General features: G+C 42.9%; 4 protein-coding genes across 4 annotated transcripts; 3 read left to right on the plus strand and 1 right to left on the minus strand.

Annotated features, from left to right (window-relative positions):
- The first annotated feature begins 44 nt into the window (after positions 1 to 44).
- GluProRS (Glutamyl-prolyl-tRNA synthetase) lies at positions 45 to 6,769 on the plus strand. Its single transcript, XM_064695090.1, has 6 exons — positions 45 to 206; positions 372 to 1,274; positions 1,332 to 1,503; positions 1,570 to 2,641; positions 3,662 to 5,479; positions 5,540 to 6,769. Exons 1-6 carry the CDS (start codon positions 164 to 166, stop codon positions 6,626 to 6,628), a joined length of 5,097 nt encoding a protein of 1,698 aa, XP_064551160.1. The 5' UTR covers positions 45 to 163; the 3' UTR covers positions 6,629 to 6,769.
- Positions 6,770 to 9,843: 3,074 nt separating this feature from the next.
- Positions 9,844 to 16,024, plus strand: LOC135436809 (putative fatty acyl-CoA reductase CG5065). The gene is made up of 6 exons (XM_064694529.1): positions 9,844 to 9,946; positions 11,411 to 11,669; positions 14,414 to 14,808; positions 14,863 to 14,972; positions 15,038 to 15,491; positions 15,555 to 16,024. The coding sequence occupies exons 2-6, from the start codon at positions 11,448 to 11,450 to the stop codon at positions 15,970 to 15,972; spliced, it is 1,599 nt and encodes a 532-aa protein (XP_064550599.1). The 5' UTR covers positions 9,844 to 9,946; positions 11,411 to 11,447; the 3' UTR covers positions 15,973 to 16,024.
- Positions 16,025 to 16,223: 199 nt separating this feature from the next.
- Positions 16,224 to 17,501, plus strand: Aos1 (activator of SUMO 1). Its single transcript, XM_064694034.1, has 3 exons — positions 16,224 to 16,398; positions 16,480 to 16,908; positions 16,968 to 17,501. Exons 1-3 carry the CDS (start codon positions 16,286 to 16,288, stop codon positions 17,443 to 17,445), a joined length of 1,020 nt encoding a protein of 339 aa, XP_064550104.1. The 5' UTR covers positions 16,224 to 16,285; the 3' UTR covers positions 17,446 to 17,501.
- A 180-nt stretch (positions 17,502 to 17,681) lies between these two features.
- On the minus strand, positions 17,682 to 19,268 carry Rpn9 (regulatory particle non-ATPase 9). Its single transcript, XM_064694033.1, has 4 exons — positions 18,977 to 19,268; positions 18,807 to 18,920; positions 18,210 to 18,740; positions 17,682 to 18,155 (listed from the first exon to the last, which is right to left on the minus strand). Exons 1-4 carry the CDS (start codon positions 19,084 to 19,086, stop codon positions 17,762 to 17,764), a joined length of 1,149 nt encoding a protein of 382 aa, XP_064550103.1. The 5' UTR covers positions 19,087 to 19,268; the 3' UTR covers positions 17,682 to 17,761.
- Positions 19,269 to 19,341: the final 73 nt, after the last annotated feature.

Genomic DNA, 19,341 nt, shown 5'->3' on the forward strand with positions numbered 1-19,341 from the left:
TTCAGTGGTTCTCTTTTTTTTGCAAACAGATCTAGTTCAATAGTTTAGTTCCTCGTTCATCAAAATAAAAGCGACGTTGTGGCAGCTTGCCGTGCACTTGCATATAAGTCGAACAATTTCATAATTTGAGTTTAGTTTGCAAACGAATATACTGATAGGCAAAATGTCTATTAAATTAAAGGCAAACGTTAACAATCCACCCATAAGTAAGTAGCGTAAGAGCGTAATTGTGTGTGAACCAAGCGCCTGCAATATTGTGAGGTTATGGTTAAATTCGGTATTGCCTGCGCTTTAATCTATTTATGAACAAAATATATCGGATTGCATCAGTTTTTTTATCAATTAAATAACACTTTCTCCTATACACTCAGGCGGTTTGGCGACGGCGCATTTAATCAGCTCATCGGTGCCCGTGGAAATTGTTTGGAGCAAGGAAACCTCGTTGCAGTTCCCGGACAACCGTCTCCTGGTTTGCCACTCGAACAACGACGTGCTGCGCGCGCTGGCACGTGCTGCACCCGATCATAAGTTATATGGCGAGACGGCGATTGAGCGCACACAGATCGATCACTGGCTGTCGTTCTCGCTCACCTGCGAGGATGACATATCGTGGGCCATGTCCTTCCTGGACAAGTCCATTGCGCCGGTTACGTATTTGGTTGCCAATAAGTTGACCATTGCCGACTTTGCGCTGTTCAATGAAATGCACTCGCGCTACGAGTTCCTCTCCGCCAAGGGCATTCCACAGCACGTGCAGCGCTGGTATGATCTGATCAGTGCCCAGCCCTTGATACAGAAGGTATTGCAATCCCTGCCGGAGGAGGCGCGCGTCAAGCGCAGCATCAATGAGCCCGTGGCAAAGAGCGGCGAGCGCAAGCAGGAGGGCAAATTTGTAGAGTTGCCTGGCGCTGAGATGGGCAAGGTTGTGGTGCGCTTCCCGCCAGAGGCTTCTGGTTATTTGCACATTGGACACGCGAAGGCGGCGCTGCTCAATCAATACTACGCCCTGGCCTTCCAGGGCAAACTGATAATGCGTTTCGACGACACCAATCCTGCCAAAGAGACTGTTGAATTCGAAAATGTCATACTCGGGGATCTGGAGCTGTTACAGATCAAGCCGGATGTCTTCACGCACACCTCCAACTACTTTGATCTCATGCTTGAATACTGCGTACAAATGTTGAAGGAGGGCAAGGCCTACGTGGACGATACGCCGCCCGAGCAAATGAAGCTGGAGCGTGAACAGCGCGTCGAGTCGGCGAATCGTTCCAACTGTAAGTGTCTACCATTGTCAAGATCTTTGATTTTTTAATCCAAAACATTTTATTTAGCTGTTGACAAGAATCTGTCCCTGTGGCAGCAGATGCTGCAGGGCACCGAGGCTGGCCAAAAGTGTTGCGTGCGCGCCAAGATTGACATGTCCTCGCCCAATGGCTGCATGCGTGATCCGACCATATATCGCTGCAAGAACGAGCCCCATCCGCGCACAGGCACCAAATACAAGTGAGTTAGCCAGCCAGGAGATACCCTGTACCCACCTTCCACTAATTACCTGTCTCTAATCTTCAGGGTCTATCCTACCTATGACTTCGCCTGCCCTATTGTCGATGCCATTGAGAATGTGACGCACACACTGCGCACCATGGAGTACCACGATCGTGATGATCAGTTCTATTGGTTTATCGATGCACTGAAGCTGCGCAAGCCCTACATCTGGGAATACAGTCGCCTTAATATGACGAATACGGTGCTTTCGAAACGGAAGCTCACCTGGTTTGTGGAATCGGGCCTGGTGGATGGCTGGGACGATCCACGTTTTCCCACGGTGCGCGGCATCATTCGACGTGGCATGACGGTCGAAGGGCTCAAGGAGTTCATCATTGCCCAGGGTAGCAGCAAATCGGTGGTCTTTATGAACTGGGATAAGATCTGGGCCTTCAACAAGAAAGTCATTGATCCCATTGCGCCGCGTTACACGGCCCTCGAGCACGACAGGCGCATCATTGTGAATGTGGCAGGTGCCAAGCTGGAAAAGGTGCAGGTGCCTGTGCATCCCAAGGATGAGAAACTGGGCACAAAGACCGTCACGTTGGGTCCGCGCATCTACATTGACTATGCGGATGCTGAGGCGCTCAAAGAGGGCGAAAATGCCACCTTCATCAACTGGGGCAATTTGCTCATCAAGAAGGTGCACAAGGATGCCACCGGCGCCATCACATCAGTGGATGCGGCGCTCAATTTGGACAACAAGGACTTTAAAAAGACCTTGAAACTCACCTGGCTCGCGGTGGAGGACGATGCCAGTGCCTATCCGCCCACGTTTTGCGTCTACTTTGATAACATCATCAGCAAAGCCGTCTTGGGCAAGGACGAGGACTTCAAGCAGTTCATTGGCCACAAGACGCGCGACGAAGTCCAGATGCTCGGCGATCCCGAGCTCAAGACATGCAAAAAGGGCGACATCATTCAGCTGCAACGTCGCGGCTTCTTCAAGGTAGACAACGCATATGCCCCGCCCAGTGCCTACACAAATGTCGCCTCGCCCATCATACTCTTCTCCATACCCGATGGCCACACAAAGGACATGCCCTCCTCGGGTCTAAAGATTAATACAGCTCCGACGCCGGCTGCCAAAACAAATGTAAGTACAATCCACCAATTCGAATATTATAATGTAGGGGATACCCTGTAAAACTGTAGAATACGAGGGGTCAAAAAAGTGGATCAAATAATATTCAAAACGATCATTTTAAAGCGTTATTTAAAAAAATCGATTTAGCAAGTGAGAGAAAGGGTCTAGCTAAGAATGAGGGAAGCAGATTAAGGTAAGACAGAGAGGTACAGAGAGAGAGAGAGAGAAAGAGTGGGACTTGGTGTAATTTAGTCAAAGTTAAAGAGAATATCAATGTGAGATCAATTTTAGAGAGGAGAGAACTGCACTTAAAATCCTGAGAATCGCATAGAAAGGTGATCCACAATTAGGCAATAAATAATTTTTAATAACATATAAATATCTAATATCACAAATATTCAAATAATTATTTGGTTTTATAAACTGGTTTCTAATTGATTTAAACAAATTCAGTTAAATTCGAAAATAACCAAAAAAAAAAAAAAATATAAATAGCAGTCAACAGAGTGTTCCAATAATTAGTATGTCAGTCAGAATGTCAATGTGAGATCAATTTTAGAGAACTGTACTTGAAATCATGAGAATCGCATAGAAGGGTGATCCTCAATTAGGCACTAAATAAGTTATAAATATCTATTATCACAAATATTAAAATATTTATTTGGTTTTATAAACTGAACAAGTTCAGTTTAATTCGAAAATATCACAAAAATATAAATAGTACGCAGTCAGCAGAGTTTTTTCACATAATCAGTCACGGAATAGTTACTTGTTACTCACATCGAGCGCAGTCACAGTTTCGCTTCTGTTGCTCATCTCTAACGCCAAGTGACAAGGGCCAAAAACCAGTTGGCTGCAGACGTCGCATGCGATCGGTTCGTTACTTTCGATAGCTTCTGCTCAACACATAGAAAGAAGAAGAAGCAAGCGAAGTTGAAAGTAAAATTGTTGACACGTACTCAAAAGACTTTCGAGTGCTTCATTTGCATTATTTTAAGTTGACTTTGGCTAATTTTCTTGTATTTTTAGGCTGCCAGCAATAAAGCATCGAATAATACGTCGGAATTGGACAAGCAGATTGGCCAGCAGGGCGATCTGGTGCGTGAGCTGAAGGCCAAGAAGGCAGCCAAAGACCAAATCGACGTTGCAGTTAAGCAACTGCTCAGCCTGAAGGCGGACTACAAGGCAGCCAGTGGCAAGGATTGGAAGCCAGGACAAGCTGCGCCTGCTGCACCTGCCGCAGCTACACCCAACAACGACGCAGCCGCCGTTAATGCCAGCATTGTCAAGCAGGGCGATTTGGTGCGCGAGCTGAAGAGCAAGAAGGCTGCGAAGCCAGAAATTGAGGCAGCTGTCAAGCAATTGCTGGAGCTGAAGGCTCAGTATAAGACGCTGACTGGACAGGATTGGAAGCCAGGTACGGTAGCCGCAACTCCAGTCTCCACTCCAGCCTCCACTCCAGCCTCCACTCCAGCTTCCACTCCAGCTTCCACAGACGTTGCTTCCGTGCTGGCCCAAATAGCTGCCCAGGGCGAGAAGGTGCGCGATCTGAAGGCAGTCGATGACGCCGTCAAGACGCTGCTCAGCTTAAAGGCCGACTACAAGCAGCTCAGCGGAAGCGACTGGAAGCCAGGCACCACAGCGCCCGCCGTCATCAAGGTTAAGCAGGAGAAGTCTCCGGAACCCGTAGCTGCCAGTGCCGTGGCCACATTGCTGGACAAGATCGCACAGCAGGGCGACAAGATCCGGCAGCTGAAGTCGGCGAAGTCGGAAAAATCGCTGATCGACGCCGAGGTGAAGCTGCTCTTGGCTCTAAAGACCGACTACAAAAGTCTGACTGGCCAGGAGTGGAAGCCAGGCACCGTAGCGCCCACAGCAGCACCAGTTGCGACCATTGACCTGACTGCTGACGAGCCCAGCGTTGGCGGCGACATTGCCAGCGTCTTGGCCAAGATTCAGGCGCAGGGGGACAAGATTCGTCAGCTAAAGTCGGCAAAGGCAGCCAAGGCGAGCATCGATCCGGAGGTACAAGCGCTCCTGGCTCTGAAGGCGGACTACAAAAAGCTGAGTGGCAAAGATTGGACACCCGACGCCAAGGTCGAGGCTAAAGTGGAGATGGCTACGTCGGAGAAGGAGCAGCTGACGCTGGACATTAATGCGCAGGGCGAAAAGGTGCGCTCCGTCAAGGGCAGCAAAGCTGCCAAGGACGTCATCGACGAAGAGGTGCGCAAGCTGCTGGCGCTTAAGGCCAAATACAAGGAGGTCACAGGCACCGATTTCCCCGTTGCTGGTCGCGGTGGAGGCGGCGGCGGCGGCGCCGTCAAGAAGGCACCCAAAGAGCCACAGCAGAAGGCGGCGAAGCCGGCCAAGAAAGAACCAGCAGCAGCTGCTGCTAAGCCAGATGCCGCTGCAGGTGTGAAGAAACAAACCCGATTGGGTCTGGAGGCCACGAAAGAGGACAACCTGCCGGATTGGTACTCGCAGGTGATAACCAAGGGCGAACTGATCGAATACTACGATGTGTCCGGCTGCTATATACTGCGACACTGGTCCTTTGCCATTTGGAAGTGCATCCGGAACTGGTTCGATGCGGAAATCACGCGCATGGGCGTCAAGGAGTGCTACTTCCCCATCTTTGTATCAAAGGCGGCGCTGGAGCGTGAGAAGGCCCACATTGCTGACTTTGCCCCGGAAGTGGCCTGGGTAACCAAGTCGGGTGATTCGGACCTGGCCGAACCAATTGCTGTGCGTCCTACCTCGGAAACTGTTATGTACCCCGCCTATGCCAAGTGGATACAATCCTACAGAGATTTGCCCATCCGCCTCAATCAGTGGAACAATGTTGTGGTGAGTATACCGAATGCCACAATTGAATGCCATGATCCTCACAATGTTTTTTTTTCACAGCGTTGGGAATTCAAGCATCCGCAACCTTTCCTGCGCACACGTGAGTTCCTCTGGCAGGAGGGCCACACGGCATTCGCCAGCAAAGCCGAGGCCGACAAGGAAGTTCTAGAGATTTTAGATTTATACGCGCAAGTCTATACGGATCTGCTGGCCATACCCGTTGTGAAGGGCCGCAAAACCGAAAAGGAGAAGTTCGCCGGCGGTGACTATACCACGACAGTGGAGGCATTCATTTCGGCCTCGGGCCGCGCCATCCAGGGTGCGACCAGTCATCACTTGGGCCAGAACTTCTCCAAGATGTTTGAGATTGTCTACGAGGATCCGGAGACGCAGCAGAAGCAGTATGTCTACCAGAACTCGTGGGGCCTTACCACGCGCACCATCGGCGTCATGATTATGGTGCATGCGGATAATCAGGGATTGGTGCTGCCGCCGCATGTGGCCTGCGTGCAGGCTATTGTCGTGCCCTGCGGCATTACGGTGAACACCAAGGACGAGGAGCGCGCCCAGCTGCTGGCTGCTTGTGACAAGCTGGAGAAGCGTCTAAATGGCGCCGGCGTACGCTGTGAGGGCGATTACCGTGACAATTACTCGCCCGGCTGGAAGTTCAATCATTGGGAGCTCAAGGGTGTGCCAATACGCATCGAGCTGGGCCCCAAGGATATGCAGGCCAAGCAGATTGTCGCTGTGCGCCGTGATACCGGCGAAAAGCTGACTATTGCCCTGGCCGATGTGGAAAAGAAGATTCCCACTTTGCTCGAAACTATTCACGAGAGCATGCTCGCCAAGGCGCAGTTGGATCTGGTGTCGCATACGAAGATTGTCAGCAACTGGACGGACTTCTGCAACCAGCTGGAAAACAAGAATATGCTGCTCGCCACCTTCTGCGGCGACATGGCCTGCGAGGACAAAATCAAAGCGGACAGTGCACGCGGCGAAGAGGCCGAGCCCGGCGCTCCGGCCATGGGCGCCAAGACGCTGTGCATACCCTTCGACCAGCCGGCGAAGATCGTCGACAGCGACAAGTGCATCAATCCCGGCTGCACAAACAAGCCCAAGTTCTACACGCTATTCGGACGCAGCTACTAAAAACGATCCCCAGCATTGAATATCCACCTGTAATTGTTCTCCATATTTTAATGTCACGACCCTGATTTTCAAAAATAGTTAGCTATTAAAACTTTAATATAATGGCACGAATTTTGATTCGATAAAAATGCTCTAATTTAATTCGTTACGAATTTCTGTTTTGTTTTTTAAATATACACACATATATCAATCATATATAAAGTAGTCTATATATATATATATGTATATTACTTAATGGAATTTCAAGAACTCAGCATAAATGGACAAACGGGTTAAATGGTTTTTATCCATAAGGAAATATTCAAATCGAAAGTGCTTTCCAGTCGTATTTTAGCTTTCAGCCGGATATTCGGCTCAAAAGAAAAACAGCACTCAATAAATTTATCGATTTCTGCATAGGGTAGGCGGTTATCGATAATTTATGCTAAAATGATTTCCGCGTGCACTGTTGGGGGAACACACATTTGCATTACTCACGCTCTTTGAGATTAACTCGTTCGATTCAATCGGCTTTTTGAGTATCTGTTACAACATTTCGAATACTTATTTAAATTTTTGTATATAGGTGGGTGATTGGAATGTTATTGAGTACATTCTGGGATTTCAATGTAGATCCTTATTAATTTTTTTTATTTCTATTTATATTGATAGAAGCCTAGCAAAAACTTCTTAATAAAATTGTTGACATTTTGAAATAGCATTATCTCTTTGAAAATTAGTATATATGCCGTTTGTCTTTTCCGTATTTAACTACGTCGAAAGGCATTATGCAAAAATCGGACAAGGATTTTGTAACAGTTGCAACTGCATTCGAATCTGTTGAGTTGTTGCTTTAGACTCAACCGGTTTCCAAGCCTGAGATATTGCTGGATATTATATATTGTGTATTTGTTTAGATTATTAACCGCGGGTGTTTAATAAGCACTCAATGAATATAATTAGCCTATTAGTTGTTAATAATGGTTTTTTAAAATACATATCACTTAAAACGTAGTTTAGTTCACAAGTAGTTCGACTCAAACATTTTGATGACGAGATTAAGGCTGAGATTAGCTCGACTATGAGATGCCCTGTAAAGGAGTATTAATAGAGGTTTGTCTTGAGGAAGGTACAAAGCAAAATCTGCTGAAAGATGCAGACAAAAAACACTTTAATATCCAACATTTTCCGAAAAAAGGGAATTAAAAATTTAATTAAGATTTAAGTTATAATTATTTGATTATCTGTATTATAAATCGAGTCAATTATAGGCTCAAATCGACCCATGGAATTCTGAGACATATCTTTAGTTGTGAATTGAAAACTCGTTTTTACAATGCATTCCATATTTAATTCATTTAGTTAGACTGTAATTAATACAACAATTTTTTGTATTTAACTTGTTTTGAGTGGAAAACAGTTGAGGCCCGCGCGCCTAATTGAAAAGTCGTTTGGGTGTGCGTAAGTAGGTAAATGTCAGGTAAATACCAGGAAAGCAGGAAAGCAGCAAAGCATTTACAAGCACATATTTGCCCAAGATCCATTACGGCCCAAACCCGTCTTGAGTGGAAGTCTTAAATTTAAAACAATTTACAAGCGGAGCACACCTCTATTTTATCTACCGTACCCATATTTATATATGTAAAACATCAAGTATTTGCCAAAAGCCACAAAATATGCTAAAAGCTGCTTGACCCTAGGTCAAACGTTTTATCTAACTAAATAGTTAACGATTAGTTTGAAAATTACTTTTCAATTCCAGCAGCTGGCTCGTTTTCCACACGTGTTTGATTTATTTAACTGGAACCCGACTGAAATTAAATTAAATGAAAGCAATCACACAAAAAATAAGCAATTTAATTGTAATTAATTTTCAATATATAACCAAAAGCTGCATTTAAATACATTCAAAAATAGCTGGCGTAATTTAATTTAATCATAAAAAAAGAATTGCAGGCAACAATTGCAGCCGAAAGCCAGTTAAATTTTTGAATAATAAAAAATAAAATAAAAATAAAAATAAAAAAAATTTATTACCAAACTGTGTGATTTACCTCTAATTAAAATGAGCAACAACTTTTCCGCATCATTTGATTACAAATCGAAAAAAAAAAACAAAAATATAAACGAATTTGAAGCCAACAATTTGCGGGCTGGTGAGAAGTCTATGCCAAATGCTACAACTTCCTAAGTTTACAGAACCACTTAGTACGCTTCCCTCTCCCTACCCCTCTGCCCACCCTCTCTCTCTCTCTCTTTCTCTCTCGCTCACTCGAGTGGAAAAAACAGCTTATGTCATCGTGATCAAAGGAACGCTCTATTATTAGCCAGCCGACGGGCCAATAACCAGTGAAATTGAAAACGTAACGGACATCAGGTGAATAATCAGTTGTCAAGGTCGTCATCGTCAGATTTCTGGTTATCGTTGCGAAAGACCCAAGACCCATCCTGACTGATGGTTGGCGGGCTTCCATTCCGTTCGGGATCTGTTCGAGATTCAGGCTAACCAACCAGTCGCACAACTTTTTTCTTTGTTGTTATCGCAATTTTGCCATGGAGCAGGTTCCGAAAAAAAAAAAACAAAATAACTGTATATTTTCCCAAATGCAGATTGTACGCATGTGTGCGGCTTATGCAGTCATGTATATGCATGCATATGTACATATATATGTATGTATGTATATGTATATATGTATGTGTAGACACGCTGTTGAGCTGCGGATGACATGCACTTTTGGGGTCGCATCGAGCCCAACTCGAGTTGGCTTGGCTCGACTCGCTGGCCTTGGCTGCAGCTGAGGCGGCGGCCTGTCCTTTTTCTGGGCTTTTTCTTATATTTTGTTTTACTTTTTCTGTTCACTTTTGAGTGGCGGCTAAGTGGCTTGACACAAAATGCTGCCCTTGCACTTATGTAGACATTCGCAAGTGGCTTTTAATTGATTTCATTAAAATACCCTGTAATTAATGTCGCGACGGGCCTCAGAAATGGTTTTGGGACTACCCGGAAAGTGGCGTCCAACGGCAATACAACTGCATTTACTATACAAAACATGCAGCTAAAGCCATACACACACAGACACTCACACACACACGCCTGCTTCGACACACGTACGCGCTGCGCATGAACAGCAAATCATGTCTGCCCGCCTGCGCATGTATGTGCACGTGTTTGTGTGTGTGTGTGGTAACGCCGTTAAATTTCCTTTACGACGAGTATAACTTCAAGCCAATTGCCCGCTTTGTATTCAGTCGCTGCTGAGTATTCAACTGATTCAATTCGAACAATTTTTTAGCAGCAGCAGCCAGTGTAAAAATAACAACAACAATCAAACTTTAAAAGTGAGTTTCAGTTTCAGTTAAAAAATAAAAATAAAATAAATAAATGTCTGTGTTTAAGCGTCGGCGTTAATTATTAAAGAAAACAAAGCGCCAAGAGCTTCTGTATTTGTTAAGCATGCGCTAATTAGGCGCTAAATAGTTACTGATTTGGGTCCTTAGGCGCAACTACTGTGAACTATGCCATTGTGACTGCTTGGCTGGCATGCAAAACTTAAACAATTCACAATGTTAAACACAAAAAAAAAAATACCAAATTGAAAAGCGCAAACAAACAAAAACAAAGTATGAACAAATTCACAGTGCAAACAAGAGAAAAAAACAAAAAAAAAACAGAAAAAAAAAACAAATCAAATAAAGTGTCATAATTTGCGTGTACAACTGGCGGCTGTTTGGATATGTGAATATTACGTGAATATCCATTTGTATTGTTGACCTGACCCAAAGACGGTGGCGTGAGAAGTTTGATGCCCGGAGGCAGGCGCAAAGCCTATTTGCCGAGTCTCTGTGTGCGTGTGTGTGTGTGCACGACAAATCTGCAACGGCAGCCACAAGGAGAGGGGGGGGGGGGGGGTTGGGGGCTGGGCACCAATATTAATGGCAAATATTGCAATAGATGCATATCGCGCACAGGCCTGCGCAGCCAATCGAGTTTGTGTTCCAAGCAAGTCTTTTGTTTTGGCTAGAAGGCAAATGCAACGTTTGGTATTCAGTTTTGGCTCTTTGTTGTTGTTGTTTTTTTGGGCATTGCGTCAACTAACTGTGCAATTGTGTGGCTATATTATTTTCATTATTAGCGAATAGTTCAATTCGGCGAGAAAATAAATGGGCCTGGCGCATGAATTTCGAGGAATTTTGTTTAATAAAATAAACTTTTTGTTAGCCTTTAACCTTTTGGCTTTAAATGCTGTTGAAATTTTTTGGTGCGACATAATTATATTATTAAAAAACATTACAAGCGCTCAAAACTAGGTTTACAGCCGCATTAGGTTAATTTCAATTGTTGTTGGCAATAAAATCTAAAATCTAAACATATTGCTCACTTTCTTTCTTTCCAAATAAGCCCGCATGTCTTAATAGACTGACTCACAAAAAGCCAACAAATGAGCTGCCTGTTAACGCAGGTCTTTAAACCTAACTTTGTTTATTTATCCACATAAATGTAAAACAACAATTAAAAAAATGAAGTCTAGCGTTGGATGGGAAACAAAAGAGCAAACAGAGGCGAAAATCCCTTCACGCCAATTACAGCTGAGTTGTTGTTGTTGTTGTTGTTGTTGTTTTTGGTTTGGATTATTTCGTAAAAGCTGACATTGAAATAGAATATTTGCAGAGTAAGTGGGTTAAGCACACACTCAACAAGTGGGCCCCCATATTAGATCTTAATTTGCAATGACAACAAAGCGTATGCATATATATATATATACAGACAGACCTGCATGATCTAATAGAATATTCCTCTTGCAGCACCTGAACACCTCGGCACCTCGGCACCCCATTCAGCATGGAGCTACTGAACAACGACGCCGACTCGGGCGTATCGCAAATCGCCAATTTCTATGCCGGCAAAACGATATTGATAACGGGCGCCACGGGCTTCATGGGCAAAGTGCTGGTGGAAAAGCTATTGCGCAGCTGCGCGGATCTGAATGTCATCTACCTGTTGATACGCACCAAGAAGGGCGTCGAGCCGAGCGTGCGCAAGGAGCAGTATTTCCGCTGTGTCGTAAGTTCATTTACTTCATTTAATCATTCGCTGTGCGAATCAATGCCGGCCAAGAGCACACCTCTCCTCCACGCCACATCCATAATTCAAAGGTTTCAATTAAAGTGCCGTCGCCCTTCTGTGCAATTTTCAACACATGCGGTTTAATTAGTTGTAATTGAGACGGTGGCTCGATGATTCAACAAGTCTGAAGAAGAAGAAAAACAAGCCATTGCAATTCGGTCAAGGTCGCAAACTGGCAACGATTTTCGTTTTAGGCCCGATATACCCACATTTTACTCATTCCAGGATATGTATGACCTAAATTAATTAAAATGCGCGCTTATTTCAAGGTTGAGAATTCGTATAGCAGGTTTTTTTTTACCTTTTTCCAAGCACTTTTTTGAGTTTTAAATCAAAAATCAGTTTTACTTAATTCAAGCATTTTTTTCTGTTTTTATACCGTGAATGGGTAAAAAGGGTATATTGGTTATGTGCAAGTGTATGTAACAAGCAGAAAAAAGCTTCCCTGACCCCATAAAATCTATATATTTCTGATCAGCATCGATAGCCGAGTCAAGTCCGTCTATCTGTCCGTTCGTCTTTCCACCCGTCCCTCTTTCTGTCTCTCCGTATGTATGAACACGTCGATCTCAGCTAGAGACGTGAAATTTCGATTCCGATAATCGATAACTTGCCCCGTTCCCAAGCAATCGATAATAATCGATATCGAAATAATATTTTTTCAGCAAATCTCATAAGAGTTTTAAGAGTTAGAGTCACCAAATTTGAAATGTAGCTTCTGGAATAGTATATACAGCTTAATTATCTTTCATTTTATATCTACCTCTCCCCCCTCTGAAAACACGAGCCGCATTTGGTGTTGGTAGAAGAAGGCTATGGTTAACCCCAAATCGGGCAATCTATTTTGACTATCTATATACCTATTACAAGAATATATAAATATTTGTATAAAAGGTGTATTTAAAATTTTAAGATTATGTGCGCTTCGCTCGCATTGTATAGGTAAACAATATAAATTAAACTAGACTAAAACTAAAATGTTGAAACCCAATTTAACAAAATTACCAAAGTATTCCATAGTAAAAATATAATAATTCTTTAATTTAATTTAATTTAATTAAATTAATTTAATTTAATTCTGCCGATTCCTGCCACAAAAGCTGTTCGGATTATAATTGAGATTGTGCTTTATTGGTTTGATATTACATCTATTTAATGCATCACGAATGAGTAATTTTCCAATGCAATCGTTTTCCGGTTCGCGATGTTAATCAAATGGCAGACTTAGCACGTGATTACAATTAGTTTGTTTAATTAGCTGTAATCATAGCTGGCTGCTGGCTTATTACTAAAGAACCATGACGAAAGAAGAGAAAATATTTCCGCAGCAATATTACGAAATACAACGTAGACGACTTGTCAAATTGAATGTTTGTTTTAAATACTAGTATCAATGTTGTTATATGTTGCATATGTGTTGTATATATGTTGTATACGTGTTGTACATATGTTGTATATATGTTGCATATATATTGAATAAATGTTGCATATATGTTGCATATACGTTGTATATATGTTGTATATATGTTGTATATATGTTGCACTTATATTGTATAAATGTTGTATATATGTTGTAGATATGTTGCATATACATATGTTATATATATGTTGTATATATGTTGCATATATGTGGCATATATTTTGTATATATGTTGTATATACATATGCTGTGTATATTTGGTATATATTTTGCATACCTGTTATAGATATGTTGTATATATGTTGTATATATTTTATATATACATATGTTGCATATATGTTACAAATATGTTGTATATACATATGTTACAAATATGTTGTATATATGTTAGAAATATGTTGCATATATGTCACAAAAATGTTGCATATATGTTACAAATATGTTGTATATACATATGTATGTAACAAATATGTTTCATATATGTTACAAATATGTTGTATATATGTTGTGTATATGTTGCACATATGTTACAAATATGTTGTATATACATATGTTACAAATATGTTTCATAAATGTTACAAATATGTTGTATATGTGTTGTATATATGTTACATACATGTTGTATATGTGTTGTATATATGTTGTATACATGTTGTATATATGTTGTATATATGTTGTATATATGTTGTAGATATGTTGTATATGTGTTGTATATATGTTGTGAATATGTTGTATATATGTTGTATTTATGTTGTATGTAGATATGTTTAAATTATTTTATTTATGCGATTTAAGCACCTAAAACCCAAACTCAATGTCAGTTTTTATCCAAAGTTCTCTGTTAATAGACTTGGTAATCAGTTAGATATTTTAAAGTTGTCCTCCAATTCAAGAAATTGTAACACTTTAACGGCCCAAAGTTAGTCTCAAATTACCAAAATTACCGTCGAAATAAAATGGCCAAGCCATAAAATAGAGACTAACACACACACACACACACACACACACACGGCAGACATTTATAAGTCAAGGTAGTTATTGTAGTTATTTTGTTTTTCTTTCGAAAAAATCCAAAATTACAATGACTATTAATTTCTGTGGCGGCCCATTAGGCGATTCTGAGCAGCTGCTCCAAGTCTGCGACTCCGACTCCGACTCCGACTCGAGTTACACACAACAACACACGACAACACACGACAACACAAGTGCAGAGTTGTAATTAATGAGCCCGCCGGGGTTTTAACTGTTAATCTCTTTGCAGATTTTTAGCAAGCTGTTGGAGAAGAATCCCGACATCGTAAATAAGGTGCGCATTGTAAAGGGCGATGTGCTCGAGCCGGACCTTGGCCTGAGCGCCAATGACATAAACACGCTCGCCTCCACCGTGGAGATTGTGTTCCACTGTGCGGCAAATGTGCGCTTCGATCAGCCGCTGCGTCCGATGGTCAACATGAATGTGCTGGGCACCCTGAAGGTGCTGCAGCTGGCAGAGAAAATGAGCCACCTGCTGGCCCTGATCCATGTGTCCACCTCGTACTGTCAGTGCAACGAGAGCGTGCTGGAGGAGCGCGCCTATCCGGCGCCACAGAATCCCTTCGACATCATCGAAATGCTGGAGACCATGGACGATGCCGGCCTGGCGGAAATAACACCCAAGTAAGATACATGTGGCTGCTGCTGGGAGTTAACTAAATATGTTTCCACTTGCAGATTACTCAACGGCTTGCCGAACACGTACGCTTACAGCAAGGCGCTGTCCGAAGATCTAATTTGCAGATATAACAAAAAGCTGCCCATAATCGTCACAAGGCCTTCCATCGGTATGTAGGTCCCGCAAACTGGTTGTGGGCTCGTCAAGTAACTTTTCCAATTACACCCTTTTTAGTGACGGCGGCGATACACGAGCCCATGCCAGGATGGATTGAGGGCGTGAACGGACCAACCGGTCTGATGATTGGAGCCGCACGCGGCGTCATACGTTCGATGCACTGCAATCCGGATTATGCCTCCACGGTGATACCCGTCGACAAGGCCATCAACGGCATGATACTCTGCGGCTATCGGCGCGGCAAGGTCAGCGCCGGATCGAAAGCTGGCCAACAGAGTCAGGTGGAGTTTTGCAATCTGTGCATCTCCAGCAAGGCCCTGATGTCCTGGGGCGAGAGCATTGAGACGGGTCGCAAGTTTTTCTACGAAACTCCGCTTAGCTTTGCGCTGTGGTATCCTGGTGGTTCCATCAAGCGAAACTATTACCATCATCTATTTTGCGTCATCTTCTTTCACTATTTGCCTGCCTATTTTATTGATTTCTGGCTGCTGATCTTCGGCCAGAAGCCATTGTAAGTGGTGCTCCTCCGGATTTATTTGATCTACATTTTAACCTTCCTGAATCTTATTTTCAGCTTGGTAAACGTTCAGCGGAAAATATCCACGGGGTTAAAGCTGTTGCAGTACTATACAACAAAAGACTGGGACTTTAGAAATGAGAAATTTCAGGAAATGAGCAACACACTAAATGCCACGGACCAAGAACTGTTCGACACATCGGTTAGCCAGGTCAACTGGGAGACTTATATTAGTAACTATATACGTGGCATGCGCACCTATATTCTGGGCGAAAGTGATGCCACGTTACCGTACGCTAAAAAAGTGCTGCGACGTCTATATATCCTGGATTGGGTCAGTAAGATTTTGTTCTTTACTTTAACGTTTTGGTTCTTGTGGACACATTTGGATGGATTTGTGGAGAAAAGCGATGCATTTATTCGATCATCACTGTATAGTATCTATAGTGAACAAAACTCTACAATACATACATAATTATACTGTTATTATATTATTAAAAGTCTTAAATAAAAAAATTGCCAAACAAGAGCGTTTATTTAAAATCAAATGCGCGCTTTCCTAAACTGCAGTGCAGCAATCTGTACTGTTATCGATTTTTAAAAGTCACCAATGACGATAGTATTAGCCGTCGATAATGCAACAAGTGCAGCAATAAATACTGTTATCGACTTTTAATAGTCACCAATTAGCCGTGTTGACAAATCGATAGTTTTGCAAAATTAATGCATCTCTAGCATTTTTGGCGTTCATCTTTTTGCAACATTTGGAGACAACATTTTGCTAAAATATGAAAATGGACGTAGATAAAAACACGAAAGAAACTGGCGTTGAGCTCACCGAAGCCGAAAATGAGCTATATGATAGACAAATACGACTTTGGGGCCTGGAATCACAAAAACGGTAAGTTTGCCGGTTAGCCGGGTGTCTCCTATTTTATGGGAAAAATTACAATAACAGTAATAATTAAATTTTCTCATTTAGACTGCGCACAGCCAATATACTCATTTCCGGTCTGAATGGACTTGGTGCCGAAATTACTAAGAATATAATTTTGTCTGGTGTGAACTTGGTGAAATTGCACGATGACAAATTGGTTACCGAGGAGGATTTCTGCTCACAATTCCTGGCGCCACGTGAATCGCTGGGCAACAACCGGGCCGAGGCGTCATTGACGCGTGCTCGTGCCCTCAATCCTATGGTGGACATATCCGCCGACACTCAGCCATTGAAGGAGAAGACAGCTGACTTCTTTGGCCAATTTGATGTTGTCGTTATAAACGGCGCGAGCAACGAGGAGCTGTTGCGCATCGACACAATATGCCGGGACTTGGGCGTTAAATTTTTTGCCACTGACGTTTGGGGCATGTTTGGTTTCCATTATGCCGGCTTGCAAAAGCACAGCTACGTGGAGTAAGTCACTGACGCATCTATATATATAAACTCGCTTCTATAGCCTTCATTCTTTGTAGGAACGTTTTCAAGTACAAGGTTATCTCGAAGCCGAACGAAAAAGTTAAATACGAAACGGTGTCCACTCCAGTGCAACGCGAGGTCGATTATCCGGCGTACTCCAACTGGCTCGACTTCGATATTAATGCTCCCAGTTACCAGCGCAAGCTGCGTCGCGATGGTCCCGGCATCGTCCTGCTGCGCGTTCTACAAAACTTCCGCAGTGCGAATAAGCGTGATCCCCACTACAAGACCCGAGCGGCAGATATTGCGCTGCTGGAGCAAATCCGCGATGAGCTGGCACCAAACTCTTCCTTAACCAGCGATGCACTTGGCTTACTTTTCGCACAGATTTCACCGGCAGTCGCCGTCGTTGGCGGCGTTGTGGCGCAGGAGATTATCAAAGTGGTGACCAAAATGGAAGCACCTCATCGAAATTTATTCATCTTCAATCCAGAAACTTGTGTGGGCTATGTGGAAGCCATTGGCGTCAACTAACATAAGCCAGTTATTGCATGAATAAAGTAACATTACATCATTTATTTCATTTCAAATATCAAAGCTCTTTCTCTATTTACAGAAAGATTAATCAATTAATCGAACTGGTTGTAAAGCAAGACTCCTTCAGACTGAGATTAATCTTGATGTTAGTATTATTATTTAGACAAAATCTTAGCGACGCCTTGTTTTTGTTTAATTCTACCTTACAGGAGGAAACTTTGAAGTAAAACCAATTATTTAGTTTGCATTATGCATGCGTGTTGGTTTAATACAAAAAGCATATACGCAAACGGAAATTAAAGAAAACTTATAATCAGTTTGTGAGAATTTCGGCAGCACGATTTTCCATAAGCTTTTCCATATTTGTGATCGCACCCATCCATGTGTCCAGTGTGCTGGCCATGCCGGCAATTTGTGTGCGATTCAGAACACGTGGCTGCACCCAGGACATGTTGACCACACCAGCGACCTGATCGATTTCGCCGCGCACCAGATCGAGAGCTAGAGCCTTCATGATCAGAAACTCGACCTCTTTGGGCGGCAGCTTTGTCTCTCTGGCGATGTCGGCAAAGGAAATCGCACGCTCGATGGCCGAACGCTTAAAGGTCATCTCCATGAGGCAGAGCAGCGAAATCTTTTGACGCAATTTAACTTCTTGAGCAGCCAAATCGGGTATTTTAGACCAAATAGTTTTCATTTCATTAAATCTGTAGGAAACGGAATTTGTAAAAGTTTGGAGATGGAAGACTTGGAGCACTCACTTGTTTATGTTGCCCGTGTTGAATGCCTTCAGTAATTCAACCAGCCATTCGTTTTCCGTATTTTGTAGGGATTCTAAAATTGGATGCGCCAACAGCTCACCAATGTTGTAGACGCCATCGCCCAACAGGGCGGCAAGTCCCAAAAAGAATGCCTGCTGCGCCCATTGATCACGCGGGTAGTCGTCCAGCGAGCAGCCCAGAAACTGCAGGCCACAGCGATAATATTCGCTGTGCTTGCCCACACGGCGATAGTACTGTGAGGCCAGCATATAATATTTGCCATGCACTGGCGTTACGTTGCCGGCTTCCTCCAGGACATCGCGCAGCTCCTCGATGATCTTTTTGGTGGCATTCAAATCGTTCAGATTGCTCAGATATAAATTACCCTGCATGACTTGCAGATACCAGACAGCTTCATCGCATATTTTGACTTTATCCTTCATTTTCTCTAGAAAATCGATGGCCTCCTTTTTGTCGCTTATATTATCCACGACCACCTCAAGTATTTGAATCAGACCATAGGGATTTATTCTGTTAATATAAATATATATAATTTTTAATGGTAGAAAAGTCTTTTGGAGTGCGGCTGCGACTTACTTTGTTTCGAAGGTGGAGATAAAGTTTTGATACAACTGCAGTAGAGCGGTCTCGTCCTGCAGCGATTCATGGCGCACAAATGCTACAAGCTTAATTGTCAGCTCGTTCCACAATCTATGAAAAACGAAAATTGTACAAAAAAAAACCCGGAAAACACACAAAACGTTTACTTTTCATTGTGCAGCTCCTCAATAAGGGTCCATTCGGCAGCGAGATCTTTGTTTGTGGTCTTCTTCTGTGCTGCCAAGTATGCAGTAACTGTCGCTTGCGTATTCGACATTGTTGCTATATCGTGAGCTGAGCTATATTCTGATTATATTTAATTTAATTTTGTATAAAAAATATGCACGTATGAAGTAGGCAAAGTGAAATTGCAAATCACAATTAGCGACGCCTAAACTATCGATATAATGCCAGTATCGATCACTTTAAAACGTGATATATTTGCGAGCGTCAAATATCGGATTGACATCGAAAATTGCTTTAATTTAATATTGATTTAGAAATTATGTTATTTTGAAATTTAACATGCAAA

The sequence above is a fragment of the Drosophila montana genome, unplaced genomic scaffold (assembly GCF_035044405.1).
Source record: "Drosophila montana isolate Dmon_TW-CO22-7 unplaced genomic scaffold, ASM3504440v1 contig_3733_1, whole genome shotgun sequence".
NCBI lineage: Eukaryota > Metazoa > Arthropoda > Insecta > Diptera > Drosophilidae > Drosophila > Drosophila montana.

Excerpts from the sequence above, each read along its gene's own strand:
- GluProRS (XM_064695090.1), top strand. The coding sequence starts at position 164 with ATGTCTATTAAATTAAAGGCAAACGTTAACAATCCACCCATAA. Across the intron at positions 1,275-1,331 it reads GTCGGCGAATCGTTCCAACT|CTGTTGACAAGAATCTGTCC; the intron begins GTAAGTGTCTAC and ends CATTTTATTTAG. Across the intron at positions 5,480-5,539 it reads ATCAGTGGAACAATGTTGTG|CGTTGGGAATTCAAGCATCC; the intron begins GTGAGTATACCG and ends TTTTTTTCACAG.
- LOC135436809 (XM_064694529.1), top strand. The coding sequence starts at position 11,448 with ATGGAGCTACTGAACAACGACGCCGACTCGGGCGTATCGCAAATCGCC. Across the intron at positions 14,973-15,037 it reads CGTCACAAGGCCTTCCATCG|TGACGGCGGCGATACACGAG; the intron begins GTATGTAGGTCC and ends CACCCTTTTTAG. Across the intron at positions 15,492-15,554 it reads ATCTTCGGCCAGAAGCCATT|CTTGGTAAACGTTCAGCGGA; the intron begins GTAAGTGGTGCT and ends TCTTATTTTCAG.
- Aos1 (XM_064694034.1), top strand. The coding sequence starts at position 16,286 with ATGAAAATGGACGTAGATAAAAACACGAAAGAAACTGGCGTTGAGCTC. Across the intron at positions 16,399-16,479 it reads GGCCTGGAATCACAAAAACG|ACTGCGCACAGCCAATATAC; the intron begins GTAAGTTTGCCG and ends TTTCTCATTTAG. Across the intron at positions 16,909-16,967 it reads CAAAAGCACAGCTACGTGGA|GAACGTTTTCAAGTACAAGG; the intron begins GTAAGTCACTGA and ends CATTCTTTGTAG.
- Rpn9 (XM_064694033.1), bottom strand. The coding sequence starts at position 19,086 with ATGTCGAATACGCAAGCGACAGTTACTGCATACTTGGCAGCACAGAAG. Across the intron at positions 18,921-18,976 it reads GAGGAGCTGCACAATGAAAA|ATTGTGGAACGAGCTGACAA; the intron begins GTAAACGTTTTG and ends CGTTTTTCATAG. Across the intron at positions 18,741-18,806 it reads ATCTCCACCTTCGAAACAAA|AATAAATCCCTATGGTCTGA; the intron begins GTAAGTCGCAGC and ends TTATATTAACAG.